The sequence below is a fragment of the Bubalus kerabau genome, chromosome 4 (genome assembly GCF_029407905.1).
Source record: "Bubalus kerabau isolate K-KA32 ecotype Philippines breed swamp buffalo chromosome 4, PCC_UOA_SB_1v2, whole genome shotgun sequence".
Classification (NCBI taxonomy): domain Eukaryota; kingdom Metazoa; phylum Chordata; class Mammalia; order Artiodactyla; family Bovidae; genus Bubalus; species Bubalus kerabau.
This window is the reverse complement of record NC_073627.1, coordinates 118,935,693-118,961,343: the sequence shown is the minus strand read 5'-3', so window position 1 is coordinate 118,961,343 and position 25,651 is coordinate 118,935,693. Positions and strand designations below refer to the sequence as shown.

General features: G+C 40.6%; 1 protein-coding gene across 2 annotated transcripts in view; it reads right to left on the bottom strand.

The window, feature by feature from the left end:
• The window catches only part of PCSK5 (proprotein convertase subtilisin/kexin type 5), a 521,444-nt gene that overhangs the window by 86,882 nt on the left and 408,911 nt on the right, over positions 1–25,651 (bottom strand). For both annotated transcript variants that reach the window (XM_055578327.1, XM_055578328.1), the window contains exons 22-24: positions 16,745–16,881; positions 8,713–8,919; positions 7,328–7,396 (exon numbers count right to left, since the gene is read on the bottom strand). In XM_055578327.1, the coding sequence (XP_055434302.1) occupies positions 7,328–7,396; positions 8,713–8,919; positions 16,745–16,881 (413 nt within the window). The remainder of the gene's footprint in view (positions 1–7,327; positions 7,397–8,712; positions 8,920–16,744; positions 16,882–25,651) is intronic.

The window sequence follows — 25,651 nt, the reverse complement described above, 5'->3', positions numbered from 1 at the left end:
GGAGACCTGGGTTTGATCCTTGGGTTGGGACCCTGGAGGAGGGCATGGCAACCCACTCCAGTATTCTTGCCTGGAGAATCCCCATGGACAGAGGAGCCTGGTGGGCTACAGTCCATGGGGTCACAAAGAGTTGGACACGACTGAGTGACTAAGCACATACACACACAAGGGTTTTCGCATGGAAAACTGCAGAGGCAAAGTGCCATTCTGATCTTATTACATCAAGGGTACCTGCCTATTAATCTGATATGCCACTGCTGATGTTGACCTTGATCATGTGGGTAAGGTAGAACTTGTCAGTTTCCTGCACTGTGTGAGGCTCTTCTCTCTTCCTCCCTTTCATGCTTCCCTCCTAGAGAGAAATCACTACATGTGACCTACACTTTAGGAGTAGGGAGTTAGGGTTAGGGTTAGGGTTAGGGTTAGAGGGAGGAGTCCTAGGTAGTTATTTGGAATTCTTTTGCACTGAAGGTGTGTCTCCTTTCTTTCATTTACTTATTTATTCTACCATTTATTTATTTGTATCTTATGATCTCAAGGATTCCTATTTCTTTAATTTAATTTTTTTGGCTTCTCACACGCTAGTAAAGTAATGCTCAAAATTCTCCAAGCCAGGCTTCAGCAATATGTGAACCGTGAACTTCCTGATGTTCAAGCTGGTTTTAGAAAAGGCAGAAGAGCCAGAGATCAAATTACAACATCCGCTGGATCATGGAAAAAGCAAGAGAGTTCCAGAAAAACATTTATTTCTGCTTTATTGACTATGCCAAAGCCTTTGACTGTGTGGATCACAATAAACTGTGGAAAATTCTGAAAGAGATGGGAATACCAGACCACCTGATCTGCCTCTTGAGAAATTTGTATGCAGATCAGGAAGCAACAGTTAGAACTGGACATGGAACAACAGACTGGTTCCAAATAGGAAAAGGAGTTCGTCAAGGCTGTATATTGTCACCCTGCTTATTTAACTTCTATGCAGAGTACATCATGAGAAACACTGGGCTGGAAGAAACACAAGCTGGAATCAAGATTGCCGGGAGAAATATCAATTACCTCAGATATGCAGATGACACCACCCTTATGGCAGAAAGTGAAGAGGAACTAAAAATCCTCTTGATGAAAGTGAAAGTGGAGAGTGAAAAAGTTGGCTTAAAGCTCAACATTCAGAAAACGAAGATCATGGCATCCGGTCCCAGCACTTCATGGGAAATAGATGGGGAAACAGTGGAAACAGTGGCTGACTTTATTTTTCTGGGCTCCAAAATCACTGCAGATGGTGACTGCAGCCATGAAATTAAAAGACGCTTACTCCTTGGAAGGAAAGTTATGACCAACCTAAATAGCATATTCAAAAGCAGAGAGAGACATTACTTTCCCAACAAAGGTTCGTCTAGTCAAGGCTATGGTTTTTCCTGTGGTCATGTATGGATGTGAGAGTTGGACTGTGAAGAAGGCTGAGCGCTGAAGAATCGATGCTTTTGAACTGTGGTGTTGGAGAAGACTCTTGAGAGTCCCTTGGACTGCAAGGAGATCCAACCAGTCCATTCTGAAGGAGATCAGCCCTGGGATTTCTTTGGAAGGAATGATGCTAAAGCTGAAACTCCAGTACTGTGGCCACCTCATGCGAAGAGTTAACTCATTGGAAAAGACTCTGATGCTGGGAGGGATTGGGGGCAGGAGGAGAAGGGGACGACAGAGATGGCTGGATGGCATCACTGACTCGATGGACGTGAGTTTGAGTAAACTCCGGGAGTTGGTGATGGACAGGGAGGCCTGGTGTGCTGTGATTCATGGGGTCGCAAAGAGTCGGACACGAATGAGCGACTGATCTGATCTGATCTGATGCCTCGAGGCATGTGGGCTCTCAGTTCCCCGCCCAGGAATCAAACCCACACACCCTACATTGGAAGCGCAGTGTCTTAACCACTGGACCGCCAGGGAAGTCCCTTGGATTCTTACTTTATGCTTTAGGCTATAAGTTAATATGACTTTATTTATGTTCCTGCTCAAATTGTCCCTGCTTCAGCTACTGGGAGCTCTTTCAGGTGTCTCCTCATCCCACCCCATCATGGTGGGGTTTTTCTCTGAGTGCGTTCTTACCTTCTGTCACTACAAGAGGCTGCCCCTCATCTTGTGTATTTCCTCTCCCAGTCCTAGAATCAACCAATTCTCCAAGGAGCCCTGGTAACTTTTACTGAAGAACGGTGTTAGGAATCAAGATCTGGGCACTAGGTGTGCTTGTTGCTACTGAGATGTTGCTTCTAGGCTGACAGAGCATGAAGTGCTCCCCCCGCCCCAACTTTAAAATATTTTTTCACATCTGCAGAAAGCCTGAAATAGTAACAAAAAACAATTTTGTATGCTTCACCTTGATCCTTTTTTCCGCCTGAACCATTTGAAAATAAGTTGTAAACATGATGACATTTCATTCCTAGCTCCTTAGTCATAAAAATCTAAAGTGTTTCAAAACATTAACGAATGTCCCCTGGGGTGACAGTCACCTCTAGCTGAGAATTGTCGGTCCAGACACTTTTATCGGGTCTACTAGGTGATATTGTGTACTTATTAATGTATCATATCAGGAGACACATGGTATTAGGTTATATGGAACCAACAATGGTGATGTTTAGTGCAATAGCTTGGTTAAGTTGGTAACCAGCAAATTCCTCTATTGTGATTAACTAGTAGTTATGGAAGTACTTTGAATCTGTGTGATTATTCTGTTCCAGAACAATTTTCCACCTAATAACTTTAGCATCCACTGATGGTTCTCCCTTGAGTCTGTACAGTAGGGGGTGTAAAATGGTAATTTTCTAATTACTTTCTCGCATATATACTAGGTAAAAATTTACTGTAAAGGTAAAAATTTACTGTAAAGAAGAGCTTTCTGCTTTATTCAATTTTTGTCCTCCCTTCTCTTCGTTGCTGTTTTTAAAATACCATTCTTGATGGATGGATTTTTATTTATTTATTTTTGGCTGCACTGGGTCTTCGTTGCTGCGTGCGCTTTTCTCTAGTTGTGTGCGCGGGCTTCTTATTGCAGTGGCTTCTCTGGTTGTGGAGCACAGGCTCTAGGGCATGTGGACATCAGCGCAGGCTCAGTAGTCGTGGTGTACAGGCTTAGTTGCTCTACAGCACGTGGGATCTTCCTGGACCAGGGATTGAACCCCGTGTCTCCTGCATTGGCAGGCAGATTCTTTACCACTGAGCCACCAGGGAAGCCCCTGGATTTTTACTAAGTGAATTGTAATTCTTTATCATCATTTTTTTTTATGTTCAAATTGTCCCAAATTGTCCAGTGGGAACCCATTCACACTAATTACTATGTCATTTGTATGAATATGTAACACGGTTCAAATCAAGAGCATGTAAAAAGGTATACTTAGAGAAGTCTCACCCCCATTCCCGTTACCCTTTTCTCTATGGGTAAGCATTTTCATGGTTTCTCAGGTGATGGAATAGAAAAGAATCTGCCTGCTAATGCAGGAGGTGCAAGAGACATGGTTGGATCCCTGGGTCAGGAAGATCCCCTGGTGTGGGAAATGGCAACCCAATCCAGTATTCTTGCCTGGAAAATTCCATGGACAGAGGAGCCTGGGGGGCTACCATCATGGGATCACAAAGAATTGGACATGACTGAGCATACACACACACAAGTATTTTCACTGGTTTCTGATTTATCTTTTCTGTGTTTCTTATTTTAAACTAAGTAAAAAATGTATACTACTACTACTAAGTCGCTTCAGTTGTGTCTGACTCTGTGCGAGCCCATGGACTGCAGCCCACCAGGCTTCTCCATCCATGGGATTCTCCAGGCAAGAACACTGGAGTGGGTTTCCATTTCCTTCTCCAAAAAAATGTATATATATACACAAATATCTTATTTAACCATCTTTTCTTACCAAAAAGATGGCATGCTATGTACGTTCTTTTGTACTTTGCCTTCCACTTAACAGTATATCATAAAATCACTATCAGTTCATATAGATGTTTGCTCTTTTATGGGTGCATAAAAGAGTATATGTCATTTAGTTGATTCAATGTCCATTAGTTCATTCAGTTTCCATTAGTATGTATCCTTTAGTTGATTCAATGAATTTCTTCCACAAAAAGGCATTTATGCCATTTAAAATAGATTATAAAATGTTTATACCACAAATATAGGCTTCCTCGGTGGCTCAAATGGTAAAGAATTTGCCTGCAGTGCAGGAGACTCAGGTTTGATCCTTGGGTCAGGAAGATCCCCTGGAGAAAGGAATGGCAACCCACTCTATTATTCTTGCCTGGAGAATTCTACCAACAGAGGAGCTTGGTGGGCTACAATTCATGGAGTCTCAGAGTCAGGTACTACTGAGTGACTAACACTATACCACAAATAATACCACAGTGAATAACATTGCGAATATACTGTTTTGAGTTTGTGGATGCATATCCTCAGGACAGATTCCTAGAAGCAGTGTTGTGGGGTCAAGGGATAAATTCATATGTGATTGTGTTGTGTACTGCCAGCTGTTCTTCAGCAGTAGTTGTACCATCAGTCACAAGTAAGACTGCTTTCTTATAGCCTTGCATGTACAGTGTTATAAGCTTTTGAAATCTTGCCAATCTGATAGGTGAGAAATAGTATGTTACAGTAGTTTTAATTTGCATTTCCCACATAATGACCGAAGCATCTTTTCTTATGCTTAAGGGCCATTTGTTTCATGTGATTTTTAAAACCTGTCTCTCTCTTCATAATTTTCTGATTCCTGTTACTTTGTACCCAGAATTCTGAAATAGTCATCTAGCTGGTTTCTCTGCCTACAGCCTCACTCCCTGTCAGCTACCCTGAACATATTAATAATTATCGTAGTTACAAAATTAATCTTCTTAAAACTCCTATTTAAAAAGCATTTTTTCCCCTGTAAGAACCTTCAATTATTCCCTTAAACCTATGAGTCCAGAATTCAAGTTATGGTTTTCATCCACTTCTTTAAACTTCTCTTTGCTTATTCCCTTATATTTATAGTCTTGTGTTCCTTTTGCAAAATTAGTACACTCAGTGTCTAATCCATGGCAGAAATTCTTCCCTCCAAACCTTTTTTCTTGCAATTGTCTAGTTCTAAAGCCCCTCCATGGTGCAACCCTGTTCTTTTATCTGTCTTAATTCCATGGAAACTCTTAAGACTTATGTCAAGTCCCATTTTCTTGGAAGCCTTCCTTAATCACTTGGGTGCCTGGGGGTTTCCTGCTTTGCTAAGTTCACTTGGTACATATATTTATCCCCTTAATTGGCACTTAGTTTAAATAGTCTTTTTTTTTTCTTTTTGCAGTTACTTAAAAATTTTCAAATTCATGTATATTTCCCCCCAAGAGTATGAACTACCACTATTTTAGTAAGCAGATATTAATCAGTTTTCATCATCCATTTCTGAGCCAAGATAAAGGCACATTAACCTCTATTTTACTGATAAGATAACGAAGTAAAGAGATCTTATACAATTTGATTAAAATCAATCATTATGTCAATGGTAATGTGGGTTTGGGCCCCAAATCTTAGGTTATAGTTAAGTGTCAAGTGTAAAAATGATTCTATTTGCTCATCCTCTCAATTAATGAAGAGATATAATGTAGGACACTTATGTAGATTTATCTTATTCAAAATTTCCATTTAAGGTATTGGTTAGAAAAACAAAGAATTTGGCATTAAATCCTCTTAGAATAGAATGGTATTATGTAAAATGCTGTTTTTAGCCTGAAGAAAGGCCCATGAACACGATTTGACTAGAGAAAATATATCTAAATCCCTTTGTGTTCTGAGCCATGCATCTCTGTTTTGAATTTGGGAAACTCTCAAGGGTTTGCACATTTATTGTGCTTTTATTATACCTTAGACAAGCTGCTGGTTCTAGTGGGAGTGGAGTATATAAGTCACAGAGTTTGTTTGCAAGTACTGATAGTTTACTCTCTGAGCAGAAAGATATGTACACACCAAATATTACACAAATCATCAGTAAAAGGTATGATCATTGGCCTGCAAACAAGGAGAGACAAGAAAAAAGAATTCAATTGGAAAGATTAATGAAAGCTTCAGAAATAAGATGATTGATTTCAGCTCAGGCAGTCCAAAAATAAACAAGGTCCAACATTTAGAGATTTTATAAATTAAGAGAAATTTTCAAATTAGAAATTAGCAGATTGTTCTGCGTCACTCTATGCCTCCCTGTCCTGTAATCCTACTGCACTGTGTAGCTCTCTCTACTCTGGCAGGTTGACTTGGAAAAGACATGGTTACAGGTGTGTCACTTACAGCAGCCAGAGGGGTCCTTACAGCAGAATCTCAGTCATATTGCCTTTGAATTCCCTCTGCCGTGGCCAACACTCTGCACACAGTAGACAATTAAAGTTTCTTAAAGGGGTGAATGTAGTCTTTTAACAGCACTTTGGAAAGTGAATCAAACTATCTAAGGTATCTCTTTTTTTTTTCAGATTGATTCTTTTGGATTTTGAGTCTCTAGATGGCTGGGGTCTTCTATGGAATTTGTTTCCCAGGGAAGATGGCTGTTTCATCTTTAACTGAATCAACTAGGGGATGGGTGGGTACAATGCATGGTTGTCACTGTTTCCACTCCCATGCCAAGATTCTCACTGATCCTAAATAAGTCCACACGCATTCATCCATCCCTTTAAACTTTGAGTCAAAATCATAGGTTTGAGATTTTACTCACATGCACATGCATGTACACACACACACAAACATATGCACACACACAGGCACACACCCCTCTGCCCATGATGCATAAAGATGTCAGCATGGACACGCAATACATGATAGCAAAGGTGTAAAAAGAGACCACAAAATTTAGCTGGGAAAATGAGCAAATGAGCTGGGAATGGGCAAATATGGTCTGAAATGGGCAAAAAAGTGAAATCAAGATTGTCAAAACATTTATCCTTGCTCCCTGCAAGAAAGACCACCTCTTGTCTCTTCATAAGAAACACTGGGAATTGCTCATCTTTTAGATTTTAATACTTTCATTACTTAGTTTAGATCTGTTTTTGCTTTCTAAAAAATTAGTATTTTGTCTTTAAATCTCTTGACTCTAACTGCTACTTCCTTCTTGCGTGATTGTCCTTTCCTAAAGTTGAGTTTCATGAAGACAAGGGACCTATCCATTGCCTCAAAAGGGAGTATCCCTCCCGGTAACCACGTTTGTGTCAGAGTTAACCTACATAATGGATATTGATGATGATGACAATGACAAGAGGCCCTGTTGAAGGAGTGACAGGAGAGCATGTGTGAAGGACACAGTTGTTTCAACTCTAAGCAGAAGAGAAGATGACATACCTAGGCTGCATCCCAGACACCCTTCTTCACAAGACACACATTCTTCATAGTCTGGGTCTTGGATTTCACCTACACAGTATAAAGAGAAATAAAAAAGCACAATTTCACTTCACTTTCACTGAGTGGAAACACAAATAATTGCTATAAAAATATGTTGGTGTGTAGCTTATTTTCAAGCAAATTGTAGAGCAGTTACGAAACCCCAAACCATGCTTTGGAGATAAGTATGTCACCCACATTTTTTATCTCCTATTAATTTAATATTTAGTAGATTGGATTAGCTTGATCGGGTATAAGTAGAACAGAATGAGACTGTATGCCATGCAACTAGTTTTGAAGTCAAGTTGGTGTGCTGTATCTATTAAAGAAGTAAGTTCTGTTTTGAAAATGTGGTTGGGTATATAAAATGATGAAGCTCTGTCTCCTTATGTCTGTTGTCGTAAATACTTTTTAAAAAGTTTTAAATTCTATACTACCTTAGTAGGACTTCCCAGGTGGCACTAGTGGTAAAGAACCCGCCTTGCAATGCAGTAGACTTAAAAGATGCAGCTTTCATCCCTGGGTTGGGAAGATCCTCTGGAGGAGACCATGGGAGCCCACTCCAGTATTCTTGCTTGGAAAATCCATGAACAGAGGAGCCTAGTGTGGTACAGTCTATAGGGCTGCAAAGAGTTGGACATGACTGAAGTGACTTAGCACACACACACAACCTTAGTAAGCATTAAGAAGAAAAAAGAAAGAGGTCTTCATTATTCTAGAAATGTGCTAAAGCTCCTTCAGCACCAGACCAGGCATAATTCTTATACAGCAGAGAAGGTCTGCAGCATTTTACATGAACAAGAGCAAAATCTATACGTGCTGTTTTTTGATTCCCTTCTTGCAGTGTAAGTAGGAATTGAACAATAACAGTAACACATATATCCCCAGAACATTTTCATATTTCCAGGTCATTTTAAGTAGGCTGACTCTCACTGGCTCCTGCCAGCAAGCAAGCACAGAGCATGCTATGCTCTCCCTGTCACAAATGAAGAAACCAAGGCATGGAGAAATTAGATTGATTTTGCCTGGGGTCTCATAACTAGTGATTGGGAAGGAGAAAATTGTTGATGGTTCTAATCTGATTTTCTCTCCATTATACCTTTCCCATATACCCTCCACTGGAGTTCACCTTCTATGTATGTGATTAGCTGCATTCCTTAGTCCTTGGATTGTGTCTAAGCAAATGCTTGGGGAAAGAGAGCAGGGTAGGTATCACTGTCCCCACTTGTGGTGTAGAGTCGTGAGAAATCATCCAGGTGCGACCATTGCACCAGGTAGATATTCAAGTCTCTGGGGCATCCAGGGTACAGCCCCTTTTGTCTGCATTGGCTCCAAGGCAGCTTTACCTTGTCCACATTCTAACTTCTGGCAGGTGTGATTGGAGGGCACCATGAAGTAGCCGCGCACACATCGTGTGCAGACGTGTGTGCTGTGACAGAGCTCACAGTTGTCTGGGCAGGGCTGGCAGGTGTGGCCCTCCTCAGGGTAGTAGCCTGGGGGGCAGCTCTCTCGACACTCCCCCCAGTACAGGAACCGCTCTTGGCCATGCTTATCTAAAGAGAAAGGAGCAAAATGAAAAGAGGGAAAATGTACAAAATTAGCTATGAAGATAACAATAGCTGAAGACATTTTGTTTAAATGATGTGACCAAGTGCTTTTACTCCCAGCAGATCAAGGAGATAAGAATGGATTGAATGAAAAATGCAGTATCTTTGAACTTTTAGTTGAAAAGATTTCCTTGAACTCCTTTTGGTATCAGTGGAAGCTCACAGAGTTGGTGACTATAAAGATCCCATGAGAATAAACAAGTGCTTGATGCATTTCTATGATAGTGCAATCTTTTAGAATGATTTTGAATTCTGTTATCAAAATCATATGCTTGTCTTAATTGTCTAAGGACTGAATTTTTGCACAACTACCAACTCCTGTATTGACAGCCTATTGAAGCTCTCAAACACCCCTCTTTGACTCCTTTGCATGAATTTCTGAAAGGCCTGTCAACATTGGACTCTACAAGGAAAGAATCAATAGTACCCCCAGTATGAGACTGGGAATTTGCTCCTGTGGAGAATCCAATGTTCAGTTCACTTCAGTTCAGTTCAGTCGCTCAGTTGTGTCTGACTCTTTGCGACCCCATGAATTGCAGCACGCCAGGCCTCCCTGTCCATCACCAACTCCTGGGGTTCACTCAAACTCATGCTCATTGAGTTGGTGATGCCATCCAGCCATCTCATCCTCTGTCGTCCCCTTCTCCTCCTGCCCCCAATCCCTCCCAGCATCAGGGTCTTTTCCAATGAGTCAACTCTTTGCATGAGGCCAAAGTAATGGAGTTTCAGCTTTAGCACCATTCCTTCCAAAGAACACCCAGGGCTGATCTCCTTTAGAACGGACTGGTTGGATCTCCTTGCAGTCCAAGGGACTCTCAAGAGTCTTCTCCAACACCACAGTTCAAAAGCATCAATTCTTCTGTGCTCAGCTTTCTTCACAGTCCCACTCTCACATCCATCCATGATTACTGGAAAAACCATAGCCTTGACTAGACGGACCTTTGTTGGCAAAGTAATGTCTCTGCTTTTGAATATGCTGTCTAGTTTGGTCATAACTTTCCTTCCAAAGAGTAAGTGTCTTTTAATTTAATGGCTGCTATCACCATCTGCAGTGTTTTTGGAGCCCCAAAAACTAAAGTCTGACACTGTTTCCACTGTTTCCCCATCGATTTCCCATGAAGTGATGGGATCAGATGCCATGATCTTCGTTTTCTGAATGTTGAGCTTTAAGCCAACTTTTTCACTCTTTCACTTTCATCAAGAGGCTTTTTAGTTCCTCTTCATTTTCTGGCATAAGGGTGGTGTCATCTGCGTATCTGAGGTTATTGATATTTCTCCTGGCAATCTTGATTCCAGCTTGTGCTTCTTCCAGCCCAGCACTTCTCATGATGTACTCTGCATATAAGTTAAATAAGCAGGGTGACAATATACAGCCTTGACATACTCCTTTCCCTATTTGGAACCAGTCTGTTGTTCCATGTCCAGTTCTAACTGTTGCTTCCTGACCTGCATACAAATTTCTCAAGAGGCAGGTCAGGTGGTCTGGTATTCCCATCTCTTTCAGAATTTTCCACAGTTTATTGTGATCCACACAGTCAAAGGCTTTGGCATAATCAATAAAGCAGAAATAGATGTTTTTCTGGAACTCTCTTGCTTTTTGATGATCCAGCAGATGTTGGCAATTTGATCTCTGGTTCCTCTGCCTTTTCTAAAACCAGCTAGAACATCTGGAAGTTCACGGTTCACATATTGCTGCAGCCTGGCTTGGAGAATTTTGAGCATTACTTTACTAGCATGTGAGATGAGTACAATTGTGCGGTAGTTTGAACATTCTTTGGTATTACCTTTCTTTGGGATTGGAATGAAAACTGACCTTTTCCAGTCCTGTGGCCACTGCTGAGTTTTCCAAATTTGCTGGCATATGGAGTGCAGCACTTTCACAGCATCATCTTTCAGGATTTGAAATAGCTCAACTGGAGTTCCATCACCTCCACTAGCTTTGTTCCTAGTGATGCTTTCTAAGGCCCACTTGACTTCACATTCCAGGATGTCTGGCTCTAGGTGAGTGATCACACCATCATGATTATCTGGGTCGTGAAGCTCTTTTTTGTACAGTTCTTTGGTGTATTCTTGCCACCTCTTCCTAATATCTTCTGCTTCTGTTGGGTCCATACCATTTCTGTCCTTTATCGAGCCCATCTTTGCATGAAATGTTGCCTTGGTATCTCTAATTTTCTTGAAGAGATCTCTAGTCTTTCCCATTCTATTGTTTTCCTCTATTTCTTTGCATTGATAGCTGAGGAAGGCTTTCTTATCTCTTCTTGCTATTCTTTGGAACTCTGCATTCAGATGCTTATATCTTTCCTTTTCTCCTTTGCTTTTCATTTCTCTTCTTTTCACAGCTATTTGTAAGGCCTCCCTAGACAGCCATTTTGCTTTTTTGCATTTCTTTTTCTTGGGGATGGTCTTGATACTTGTCACCTGTACAATGTCACAAACCTCTGTCCATAGTTCATCAGGCACTCTATCTATCAGATCTAGTCCCTTAAATCTATTTATCACTTCCACTGTATAATCATAAGGGATTTGATTTAGGTCATACCTGAATGGTCTAGTGGTTTTCCCTACTTTCTTCAATTTCAGTCTGAATTTGGCAATAAGGAGTTCATGATCTGAGCCACAGTCAGCTCCCAGTCTTGTTTTTGTTGACTGTATGGAGCTTTTCCATCTTTGGCTGCAAAGAATATAATCAATCTGATTTCGTTGTTGACCATCTGATGATGTCCATGTGTAAAGTCTTCTCTTGTGTTGTTGGAAAAGGGTGTTTGCTATGACCAGTGTGTTCTCTTGGTGGAACTCTATTAGCCTTTGCCCTGCTTCATTCTGTATTCCAAGGCCAAATTTGCCTGTTACTCCAGGTGTTTCTTGACTTCCTAGTTTTGTATTCCAGTCCCCTATAATGAAAAGGACATCTTTTTTGGGTGTTAGTTCTAAAAGATCTTGTAGGTCTTCATAGAACTGTTCAACTTCAGCTTCTTCAGCGTTACTGGTTGGGGCATAGACTTGGATTACTGTGATATTGAATGGTTTGCCTTGGAAACAAACAGAGATCATTCTGTCATTTTTGAGCTGCATCCAGGTACTGCATTTCAGACTCTTTTGTTGACCATAATGGCTACTCCATTTCTTCTAAGGGATTCCTGCTCACAGTAGTAGATATAATGGTCATCTGAGTTAAATTCACCCATTCCAGTCCATTTTAGTTTGCTGATTCCTAGAATGTCAACGTTCACTCTTGCCATCTCCTGTTTGACCACTTCCAATTTGCCTTGATTCATGGACCTGACATTCCAGGTTCCTATGCAATATTGCTCTTTACAGCATCGGACCTTGCTTCTATCACCAGTCACATCCACAGCTGGGTATTGTTTTTGCTTTGGCTCCATCCCTTCATTCTTTCTGGAGTTATTTCTCCACTGATCTCCAGTAGCATATTAGGCATCTACTGGCCTGGGGAGTTCCTCTTTCAGTATCCTATCATTTTGCCTTTTCATACTGTTGCCAATCCAATGTTGCCACTGGAGAAATGGATGCAAACTATCATAATCAATGCAAAAGGATTCTAATCAGTTCTAATCACACACTTAAATGCACAAGATTAACGTAGATGCACCTGAAATCCTCTACCTCCCACCCCCTGGCCCCCTGGAGTTTTCACTTGTGCTGCATGTGCCCAGGGCATCTGTCTTCTGTGAATCAGGTCTCCCATTTTGCTTCTAGTTTTGAAATATCTGTGTTCCCTAAAACAACTGGGTCTAGGGCTTGCTCATCATGTGATCTACCACATGAAGATCCTGAACCATTGACCTTCGAGAAGCAAGGCTGCCAGATTTCTAAAGATAGTGCTGACCTCATGTTACAAGTGCAAAATCCAAAAGTCAGAATAATATTAAATTGAACCACATAAATTTGCCAACAATCAGCTGTTTCTTTAACCTGTAAACTAGACACTTTAAAAAGATTTAACGTAATTTTCTTATTTAATTAAAGTCCTATTTGAAATACAATTTAAAAACCACACCCTTGAATTATGAACTCTGAAGCGCCCTTTTTTTCTGATGGCAGTTTCATGCCAGAAGTCTGCTGGTCCTTATAGGTCAAGGAATATAAAGAGAGCCTCCAAAGAGGTAGTTAAAAAAGAAAAGTGTTTGCAGTTTCCAAGTTAGACCTGGAAGAACATTATCCTCTAAAGGAAGGGAGTGTTTGGGAGGATGCAGCATGCATTTGGTGATTCTACAGCTACAGATCAAGGTTTGGAGCACAGAATCCTAATCTGGTGGGATCTGGAATCTCAAGAGACCACACAAATGTCAACTTTCCAAGCTGTGTTCTTTTCAGTCCACCATGACTCATTGAGAAAAGATCCTGCTTTACAGAGTGCCAGCCTTCCCACACATAGGTAGTAAGATGTGAAGGCTAGCAGTGACAAGCCCACCCTATCCTCCACCCTCCTGTCCACCCCCTACAACCTTCCCTTGATGTCAACTCAGGATCCAGAGGCTTGGGAACAGCTTGGCATATGGTTATGAGTTTTAAATATATATTTATTGAATGATTGAATGAATGAGTGATTGAATTCATATTTATCAACATTCCTGTTTTTCAAACATATCCAACTGGATCAACAATCTTAAAAATGAATGATGATGATTTCAGATATTAGAAGAAATGTTATTCAATTCCATTTTGGTTGTTCAGATATGGCTTTGTTATTTGAACCCCTTTGGGTATTATACTTTGGGCTCAAAGGACAGAGATTTCAAGGGTCTTGTTTAAAATACATGGACTGTGCAAAAGGAAGTCACTTAGGCACCTTCAAAATGGCAGGCTTTCCCCACCTGCTTGGGTCAGGATTATGCCAAGATTTGATCATATTTCTAATGGTTTGACAGCATGGCAGCTCACTTAGCCTTGGGTGATAATTTGGATACCTCAGTGATTTGCATATCATACATAAAATTTTGGCTACTTGCCCAGAATCTCAGAATTTAAGTTCCTGTAATGATATGTAGGAGAAGTTGGTTCTGATAGTAAAAGGGCTGATATTTTTGTTAGGTGCCAAATCCTTTCATGTGGCAATGTGAGACAAAAGTTAAAAAGCAAAGAACTCCCAGAGAGATTCAGGTTGGCTTTCATTTATACTGAAGAGTAATTAATTGTTTTCAGAGTATTTCTTGGCAGCTGATTCTGTTAGAAGGGAGGGTGGACCAACGTGAAGTCATTGGATGTTTGCCAGAGGTAAAGAAGGTTGAAGGTTGCAGGCAGGATGGGAACAGAATTGCTGGGAAGGAAGAAGGAAAGGCTGAGGACTCTGAAAATAAACTTTATAAAGTTTACTTCAACATTTTGCTTACTGCAGCTACTGTATAATTGGTAGAATTTAGCTTAGGGTTCAGTTTAGTAGAGGATAAACTGGGGTGAGAGTCTAGAGTGAATTTTCACCAATAGAACTAGCCTTCTGCCTTTCCAAAAGGATTCAGACCTAACTTTAACAAAGTTACAATTCAGCAAGAGGTGAAGTTTCTACAAAGAGTTGGGAGAGGCTTATGTGTGTGGATGGGGCTTCCTAGCCAGAGGAATTTCAGCCTTTGAATAAAGCCTCTTGATACAGAACTGCAACCATTCCATCATCTATCTTCTGTAGCACTGCATCATGGATTAGCTGCCCTAATACATGGACTTGGGATATAGCCCTCTTAACAGGCAGAAAACCCTGCTAATCAGAATCTGCCCAATCATCCCCTCTTCAGGAAGCCTCTTTTGCTCACTACAGCTGAAATTAGTGACATGTGGTAGGGTTACTGCCATTCATTCAGTCTTTATCTAATATCTTCTCATTTTATAATACACGAGGACAAACCTGTTTGTTAGATTGTTAACTTGAATGTGAGTATCATGCTATCATTTACTGTATCTTCCATGGCACCTATGTAGAGTAACTTATACACAGGAGTGGCACAATACATTTAAAAATTTTTATTGAAGTCTAGTTGATTTAAATGTTGGGTTTATTGTATGCACTTTTGAGCCTGACAGTTCTTCAGTCCTCAAAAACTTTTCTGATGAGATCAGTGGTGATATTAACAAATGTTAAAAAAAAAAAATTTAATTTCTGCTGTACAAAAAACTAACTCGGCTAGAGACTGAAATGTCCATAGAAGTAAGTGGGTACAAACAATAACAGTAGTAATAGTAGTAGTAATAATAATCATTATTAATATTTTTTGTGTGCTTCCTGTGCAGTTCACCTTGTTCTAAGTGCTTTATTATTTTATCTCATTTCATTTTCATAATAATCCTAAAGGAGGCAGCCATGATCACCATCTTATAGGTGAGGAAGGAAACAGAATAAGCAGGGTAGAGGTAAAATTGGACAGATATACTTGGTTTACAAACACAAAGAAATCATTTTAATTTGCACAAAGATATGTGCTTTCCCTCATTTTTCTGCAAATGCATGATACTATTGATTTATTCTTCATTTTTCTTTGTTTTATGACAAGCAAGAATAAAGCTAAATAATTCTTTCCCACCAGTAAAACCATGTAAATGTCGTGATGATGGTAACTGACAGCCTCAGGATCAGTGAGACAGCTGGGAGGGGTGGGGACTATGGCAAATGGAGAGCAGCCTGGAGGTCTCTAGTCAACTCTAGTCAATCATTTGAGGACCAGAAGCCACAGTGTTGCCAAATCTTCCAGGTTTTCAAGAGAAAAAATTTTTTTAATTTCCCAATTTCATTTGAATTTTTAAAGTGTAGGGCAAATAAAATATAAATCAGTCCCTGAACCTATTTGAAGGACAGCGGAGGAGACACAGACATAGAGAACAGACTTATGGATATGGGGAGTGGGAGGAAGGAGAGAGTGGAATGTATGGAGAGAGTAACATGGAAACATATTCATTACCATATGTAAAATAGATAGCCAGTGGGAATTTGTTGTATGACTCGAGGAACCTGAACCAGAGCTCTATAACAACCTAGGGTGGGGAAGAAGTTGGGAGGGAGGTTCAAGGAGGGAGGGGACATAGATATACCTATGGCTGATTTATATTGATGTTTGGCAGAAACCAACACAATATTGTAAAGCAATTATCCTTCAATTAAAGATAAGTAAATTTAATTATATAAAATAGAAATCAGTCCCTCATGAAGTCAAATTTGGGGACAGAGTAGGTAGGGAGGCTAGAGAGCAGTCAAGGGTCAAACTGCAGAGGACCAGAGTGATCACAGAATATAATTTATTGACAGCAGAAACTTTAGAATTGTGAAGGTCTGGGACAGTAAAGGTCATATTTGTGTGTGGAAAAGATTACCCTGCCATCCCACAGGGCTCTGACAGCTTCTAAATGGCGTCACTCAGGGCTGTGGGGACCCTGACATAGCCTCTCTTAGGCTGTTTTTCCTGAAGACTGAATGTGTCTGTCTTAATTTTCTAGCTTTTCACTTTCACTTCAGTGAAGCTTAGCTTTGCTGTCTAGCTCGTGCCTGTCATCATGTTTGCATGCCCTTACTTTCTCCTTCTCTGGAAAAACATCTCTTAGCTTCCCTATCACCTCCTCAGGGGAAGCAGGTCTGTGTCTCTAGCATTGTGAACTTATGTTCTGACAATATGCAGACACTTCAAGGTTGTACATATTCTTTAATGAACAGCTGTCTAATCTCACCTGGCTCTTCCCCAGAGATGAGGCTTCTGAGTCAAACAAAGTAATGTCCAGTGGGAGAGCAAGTTGAAGAAAGGGGAAGAAATGAGCAACCAGACTCCCTTACCTACTCCACAGGAGGTACAGTTGGAAGGCTCATCTCCTTGGCATTCTTGGCAGGTGAAGTGACATGGATGACATTGGTTCCTGAATTCAAATTTGCCCAAGGAACAGTTCAAAATGCAGCGGCCATCATCAAAAACCCTAGAGGCAAGCAGACGTTTAGTTTGTAAGGGTGGCTTTGTGGGATGGCACTAAGTATTAGAACATGTGGTGTTTGTGTTTTTCTGCACAGACTTGGTTTCATTGTTCCAGAAACTAGGGTGATGCCTGGGACTGATCATCTTAGAACATGGGGAGCATTAGTCACGTACCCATCCTTGGCCAAAGATTTGGACCTAACAGCAGGCATGCCAGGAACCGGCTGTGGATGTAATCTTGATTCTTGTTTCAAACAAATTAACCAGTGCCCTGGGGATTAAACCCACACGGTAGGCTCCAGCCAAACCCAGTCAACACTGAGATGGGGGTCTTTGAACTTTCAAGGTACTTTAATGGTCTTTGAATCCAGAGGCTTTGGAGAAAGTATCTTTCTTTAGTTATCAGTGTGCCCACACTTTGCAAGGAAATGTTAAGTCCAAGGGCTCCTGAAGAAGCACCATCCTATAGTTTAGGTGCTACTTATAAATTTGACCTACACATATGGTGAGTAATCAATGAACTCTGATTTTGGGTGTCATTTTTGCAAGTGTTTCCTGGTGTATAGGGTACCACAGTCTCTATTTTCTGACCATGTTTGCCATCACCTACAAGATAAGTTAGTATGTGGGCTTCTAAAACCTTTGGTTTTATACAATGCAGTATATATATATCATAATGTCATGGTTAATATTTTCAAAATTTTCTTCTTTCCCTTGCAAAGTAATCCCATGTGATGAAGTCAATTGTATCCAAGAATTTTGCTCAGAAAAAAAAATACACAGTGTCTAAGATTTTGCTCAGAAAAAAATACACAATGTCTAAGTGCAAGTCAGATGAGTAATGTGAATGGATGAAGTGAGCTGGGGAGCTCCAACCCCAGAATTTCAGATTCATTCGTGCCTTGGGGGAGAGAGCCAAGAATCTGGATTTTTGACAAGTTCTTGGATTGTATTCATGGTGCTGGTCTAGGGAATTTACTTTGAAAACTTCTCAGTGGTGGTCTAGGTTACTGTGGAACTTGCTAAATGACTCCTACCTAAGTCATACAGGTGGTGCAAACCAGTGTCTCAGAGATCTTCCTTAGAGCAGTGGTTACTGTGTCAGTCCTGAGGGTGACCGAGTAGTAGCACACACGTGCTCCCCGGGGGGGCGTGATGCTGGTATCCACGTCTGGGAGAGCTGAAGGCCTGCAAACACTGCTAGGGGTTCTTCCTCTCTCCACCCAGAACGATGTCACAGCTCATTCCTGGGGTGGCATTGGTTTGTCCAACTTCTTCTGTTTCCATAGCTGGAATCAGCCCTACATGGAGGGCTGGCATTTCAATCCTGGGTTTGGAGGAAACTGGGGTGGGGACAAGGCATCCTGAGTATGTGTTGCTTGCAATCTTCCACCTCATCCCTGAAAGTCTGTGTCATTTGCATCTGCTTGGAAACAGAATGGAATTCAGGCCAACCACACAAGAAAGTCGCCTTGTTCTTGGATCCTCAGCCCCTCAGGTTCTGGTCACCCTACCCAGCACAATGGCGTGAATAATACTTTTGGCCACTGCAGTGTGGAGTCCCAGCCCTAAAAAAGACACGCACACACATCTGGCTGTCCACGTCAGAACAGATCTCCTGCACCATAACCTGGAATGGGAAGACCGTGCTCTTACGCCAGACGTTCAGCTGATGGCACTAACGCTAGCTGGGAAATCCTGACCCCACCCTGGCTGTGGTCTCTGAGCTAGAGGATTTGTCAAGGAATAATTTGGATGCGGCTAGTTAAAAAAAAGAAGAAAGAAACATGAAAAAAACCTCCCTTTATGAAAAAGCTATGTAAGAGCTTTCTGAGGTTTTTAAACAAGTGAACTACTCTGTTCTTCACTAAGAAGGAGAATGGGGCATGTTTATTTGTGAAGGTTCATTTTCTTGCTAAATTGAGAAAAAGATGGAAAGTACATCATCATTTTATTCTTGGTGGGAAGAGATGACAGATTGGTTTTGGGGGCAATTATTTCTCTTGAGAGAGTGATCTAACACTGCAATGGTTGGAGCCTTTGAAAACCATTCAGAAACTTGAGTGGGTGTGGCAGTGAAGCAAAGGGTGTAGTGCTGCCGTGTTCGCGTAGGGGAAGGGCTGTCTGTATTTACTTGAGAGCCTGAGTTTAAGACAGTCCTAAGCAAATAATTGTGCTTTAAGCCACCTCCCTCTATCCCTACCTTGAAGAAAGCACAAGTGACATACGCAGTTTTTGTAAGAACATAATTCTTTATAAAGATTGAATGATAAGGAAACTAGTTGTGCTTGAGTGAAGGACGGAATTACATCATCTCCTGCAAACTCCCCCACCCCAACTTCCTTAAGAAAAATTGTTAAGGAACTTGAAGAAAAGTCCCATCTCAAGTGACACAGATTCCCGCAGATACCAACAGATCTCCCCTAGTGGAGGAAAAGAGATTATCTTAGTCTGGGCGTCATGGGGCTGATGAAAATTTTCTTTAAAGCCAACTCCAGACATCTCTGGGACACCAGTCATCCAGTTTGTGGATTTCTGAGATACCCGAGCAAGCTCATCTGTACTGGGGAAGTCCTGCTGTTCCCCAGGTCGCGTATGCTCTTGGCCCTTTCATTAGCAGTGAACCATTCTGAGTCCCACAGGCCTCATGGAAAGGAAGAAGGTGTAAAACCAAATGCTTGAAGAGCTGCCAGAGGTGAAGTTCTCAACATTGGCACTGAATTTTCCAGAGACCCCAGTGTGTGTGTGTGTGTGTGTGTGTGTGTGTGTGTGTGTAGAGAGAGAGAGAGAGAGAGAAGTGAACTGAAACAGAAAAGATGCAAGTTAGGGTTAGCTGGACCTCCCTGTTGACTGTTGGTTTGCCTAACTAAAACCATCCCAAGAGTATTTACTGTAATTTCTTGGTAATGTTGTAACAGAATTAAATCTGACAAAAGGTTTTTCTCCCCCTGAGTTCTTGAAACAGATCAAATAAAACATTTGAGGGTGGGTCAGAAAACTTTTACATGTTTTTAATTAGTTCATGGGCTCTGCAATTCCTTCAGGACTGGGTTGGGAAATTATCTTGGGCAGTGAGGACCATGACATTATAGAGCGATTGAATTGGCCAGAAAGTTCATTCGGATTTTTCCATATGATGTTATGGAAAAACCCAAACAAACATTTTGGCCAACTTGATACATGTTATATAGCCGTGACAAAGACTGTACCCCAAGTTTTAAATCATCTCAAAGGAGCAAAATAAACCCAAAGGTTTGTAGAAAATGTAATGGCAACCCAGTCCAGTATTCTTGCCTGGGAAATCCCATGGACAGAGGATCCTGGGGGGCTGTATATGGTCCATGGGGTCACAAAAGTCAGACTCAACAAGTGACTACACCGCCACCACCACCAAAGGGAAAACTAGAAGATAAAGAAAGGGCTTTTCGATTTCCTGTAAAACAACTTCAGAGCTGAATTATTTTTAAAATTTTTATTATGGAAAAACTTAAACATGTAAAATAAACAATACATAACAGAAACCACCGCCCCCACCACCACTCAGGTACTCATCTTTCAGCTTCACCAGTTATCAGCACATGCGCAATCTTATTTCACCTACATTCCCACTGATTTACTTCTCTCTCATATTAGGAAAACCTCTAAGTTAACATTTCTTTCCCAGATAAAAACTCCTTTAGGGATGACCTTTATTCTGTCAGTACTAGAGATCCTCCAGAAGCATAAGATTAGAAAGAAACTCAGAGGGCCCTTTGGTCCCGTTTGTCCCGTTTGCCCCACCTTACTGCTACTCCATGCCCATTTTCTGCCAGTCTCTGACCTGCTGTGCCTACTAGTGCCCACTCGAGACTGCATTCCTAAGCTCACTTTCCTCACTTGTAAGTGGTGTTTCCCTTTGGGATTCAGATGTTTCAGACAAAGAAAGGAAACGCCAGCAGGAGATCTGAGGATGGGAGGAGAGAGGTTGTGGTAATTATTCCTTCTGGAGCCACAGCTCAGGTTCCTCCTTGCATGTTTCTGGAGTGGTTATGTCCCCTCCAGCTCCAGTTTCTATCAAGCCTCTTTTCTTCTAAGGCTACAGGTTTTGTTCAGGCCTAGGGTGTAAAAGCTGTCCCAGTGTTCTGGTCCCTGAGTGCATCAGCCCTTGACTTTGACCCACCACCCCCAAGTCACCTATTAAAAAAAAAATTCATGGAGTTTGCACCTAACTCAAAACTGGACATAAAGCAGGTGCTGAAGATTGCCTTGAATAGACCTGATTCCAGTCAAGGAAATACTTTGGAGAACACCTAAAGAAAATACCTTGCTGCCCTTTTGAGAACAAACAAGTCAATGACTATATTTTTCAAAATAGTTTCTGAGATCTACACACTTGCTTTTCTATCTTCAAAAGGTAAACCATGGGCTGCTGAAGCCAGACTATCCACATGGCCCAGGAGACCTCTGATCTTCTTGTACCAATGAGCTTAGATTTTTAAGAATGGCCATTGATGGTAGTTGAACTTTTTCTCACTTCTGGTGAGCCTGGGACAGTCATGACTTCTGCAGTGTACACTGGATGATGGTAGCTGCCTTATTAAACAAATACTAACAAATTCCCTTGGTTCAAAGATGTTCAAACATGGTGTAGGGTTTGATTGTTGATAGGTGAGGACTTAAAGGAGAAACAGGAGAAACAATGTATTTTCAAAATGGTGTCTGTGTCTAATAATATGCCTCAAAGCTGACTTAACACAAATTCAAGAGGCATAGGTATCTTAAAGAGACACTTAGAAAATGTTATCACAGCACTAAGAATTCCTAGTAAGACACTTCTTTTGTTTCCTTCTTTTCCTCCTTCCCTCTTTTCTTTCTTTCTTTTTCCCTCTTTTCTTTCTTTTCCTCCCTCCCTCTCTCTTTCTTTCCCTTCCTCCCTCCCTCCCTCTTTCTTTTCTTCTTTCTGAGGGAGTTATTTGGAGAGCCAAGCTCATGATGTTAGTTATATACTTTATCAGGTTTGGTAAAACATATATTTATTGATTTATTACTGTGTGCTGATCACTAGAGAATAAAGAGACAAATACACAACAGTTCATGCTCAGGGTATTAGAGTCCAGATAAAGAATTAGATGAAATAACTCTTTTTTTAATTTTAATTTTATTTTATTTTTTAACTTTACAATATTGTATTGGTTTTGCCATATATCAAAATGAATCCGCCACAGGTATACATGTGTTCCCCATTCTGAACCCTCCTCCCTCCTCCCTCCCCATACCATCCCTCTGGGTCATCCCAGTGCACCAGCCCCAAGCATCCAGTATCGTGCATCGAACCTAGACTGGCAACTCGTTTCATATATGATATTACACATGTTTCAATGCCATTCTCCCAAATCATCCCACTCTCTCCCTCTCCCACAGAGTCCAAAAGACTGTTCTATACATCAGTGTCTCTTTTGCTGTCTCATATACAGGGTTATTGTTACCATCTTTCTAAATTCCATATATATGCATTAGTATACTGTATTGGTGTTTTTCTTTCTGGCTTACTTCACTCTGTATAATAGGCTCCAGTTTCATCCACCTCATTAGAACTGATTCAAATATATTCTTTTTAATGGCTGAGTAATACTCCATTGTGTATATGTACCACAGCTTTCTTATCCATTCGTCTGCTGATGGACATCTAGGTTGCTTCCATGTCCTGGCTATTATAAACAGTGCTGCGATGAAGATTGGGGTACACGTGTCTCTTTCAATTCTGGTTTCCTCAGTATGTATGCCCAGCAGTGGGATTGCTGGATCATAAGGCAGTTCTTCTTCTTCTTTTTTTTTTAAATTTTATTTTATTTTTAAACTTTACAAAATTGTATTAGTTTTGCCAAATATCAAAATGAATCCTCCACAGGTATACATGTGTTCCCCATCCTGAACCCTCCTCCCTCCCCATATCATCCCTCTGGGTTGTCCCAGTGCACTGGCCCCAAGCATCCAGTATCGTGCATCGAACCTGGACTGGCAACTCGTTTCATACATGATATTTTACATGTTTCAATGCCATTCTCCCAAATCTTCCCACCCTCTCCCTCTCCCACAGAGTCCATAAGACTGTTCTATACATCAGTGTCTCTTTTGCTGTCTCGTACACAGGGTTATTGTTACCATCTTTCTAAATTCCATATATATGCGTTAGTATACTGAATTGGTGTTGTTCTTTCTGGCTTACTTCACTCTGTATAATAGGCTCCAGTTTCATCCACCTCATTAGAACTGATTCAAATGTATTCTTTTTAATGGCTGAGTAATACTCCATTGTGTATATGTACCACAGCTTTCTTATCCATTCATCTGCTGATGGACATCTAGGTTGCTTCCATGTCCTGGCTATTATAAACAGTGCTGCGATGAACATTGGGGTACACGTGTCTCTTTCCCTTCTGGTTTCCTCAGTGTGTATGCCCAGCAGTGGGATTGCTGGATCATAAGGCAGTTCTATTTCCAGTTTTTTAAGGAATCTCCACACTGTTCTCCATAGTGGCTGTACTAGTTTGCATTCCCACCAACAGTGTAAGAGGGTTCTCTTTTCTCCACACCCTCTCCAGCATTTATTGCTTGTAGACTTTTGGATCCCAGCCATTCTGACTGGTGTGAAATGGTACCTCATAGTGGTTTTGATTTGCATTTCTCTGATAATGAGTGATATTGAGCATCTTTTCATGTGTTTGTTAGTCATCTGTATGTCTTCTTTGGAGAAATGTCTATTTAGTTCTTTGGCCCATTTTTTGATTGGGTCATTTATTTTTCTGGAGTTGAGCTGTAGGAGTTGCTTGTATATTTTTGAGATTAGTTGTTTGTCAGTTGCTTCATTTGCTATTTTTTTCTCCCATTCTGAAGGCTGTCGTTTCACCTTGCTTATAGTTTCCTTTGTTGTGCAGAAGCTTTTAGGTTTAATTAGGTCCCATTTGTTTATTTTTACTTTTATTTCCAATATTCTGGGAGGTGGGTCATAGAGGATCCTGCTGTGATGTATGTCAGAGAGTGTTTTGCCTATGTTCTCCTCTAGGAGTTTTATAGTTTCTGGTCTTACGTTGAGATCTTTAATCCATTTTGAGTTTATTTTTGTGCATGGTGTTAGAAAGTGTTCTAGTTTCATTCTTTTACAAGTGGTTGACCAGATTTCCCAGCACCACTTGTTGAAGAGACTATCTTTAATCCATTGTATATTCTTGCCTCCTTTGTCAAAGATAAGGTGTCCATAGGTGCGTGGATTTATCTCTAGGCTTTCTATTTTGTTCCATTGATCTATATTTCTGTCTTTGTGCCAGTACCATACTGTCTTGATAACTGTGGCTTTGTAGTAGAGCCTGAAGTCAGGCAGGTTGATTCCTCCAGTTCCAGTCTTCTTTCTCAAGATCGCTTTGGCTATTTTAGGTTTTTTGTATTTCCATACAAATTGTGAAATTATTTGTTCTAGCTCTGTGAAGAATACCGTTGGTAGCTTGATAGGGATTGCATTGAATTTACAAATTGCTTTGGGTTGTATACTCATTTTCACTATATTGATTCTTCCAATCCATGAACATGGTATATTTCTCCATCTATTATTAGTGTCCTCTTTGATTTCTTTGACCAGTGTTTTATAGTTTTCTATATATAGGTCTTTAGTTTCTTTAGGTAGATATATTCCTAAGTATTTTATTCTTTTCGTTGCAATGGTGAATGGAATTGTTTCCTTAATTTCTCTTTCTATTTTCTCATTATTAGTGTATAGGAATGCAAGGGATTTCTGTGTGTTGATTTTATATCCTGCAACTTTACTATATTCATTGATTAGTTCTAGTAATTTTCTGGTGGAGTCTTTAGGGTTTTCTATGTAGAGGATCATGTAAACTTCCAAACTCATTCTATGAGGCCACCATCACCCTAATACCAAAACCTGACAAAGATGCCACAAAAAAAGAAAACTACAGGCCAATATCACTGATGAACATAGATGCAAAAATCCTTAACAAAATTCTAGCAATCAGAATCCAACAACACATTAAAAAGATCATACACCATGACCAAGTGGGCTTTATCCCAGGGATGCAAGGATTCTTCAATATCCACAAATCAATCAATGTAATACACCACATTAACAAATTGAAAAATAAAAGTCATGATTATCTCAATAGATGCAGAGAAAGCCTTTGTCAAAATTCAACATCCATTTATGATAAAAACTCTCCAGAAAGCAGGAATAGAAGGAACATACCTCAACATAATAAAAGCTATATATGACAAACCCACAGCAAACATTATCCTCAATGGTGAAAAATTGAAAGCATTTCCTCTAAAGTCAGGAACAAGACAAGGGTGCCCACTTTCACCATTACTATTCAACATAGTTTTGGAAGTTTTGGGCACAGCAATCAGAGCAGAAAAAGAAATAAAAGGAATCCAAATTGGAAAAGAAGAAAAAATAATTCTTGTGCATGGCAGAGGGGATGTCCATGCTAGAGATTTACTTGCCACTGGAGCAGCCTCATTATATTGATCTTGGGAGAGACCCTGCTTCCTTTGCATTTATCAGAGCAGTGATGAGACCAACAAATATTACATACTAGAATTTATTAATAGAGGAATATTGATTAAAAAATACAGTGTGCTCCCAACTCTCTTCACTAGAGATTCTCAGTGATTAGCAAAGATGCTTGTCCCATTCAGAGATTTGCTATTTCCTCATTCGTTCAGGTACCAAACATTGACTGAATGCCTACTATTTTCTTAGCGCTGTGATAGATAATGGAGGTACA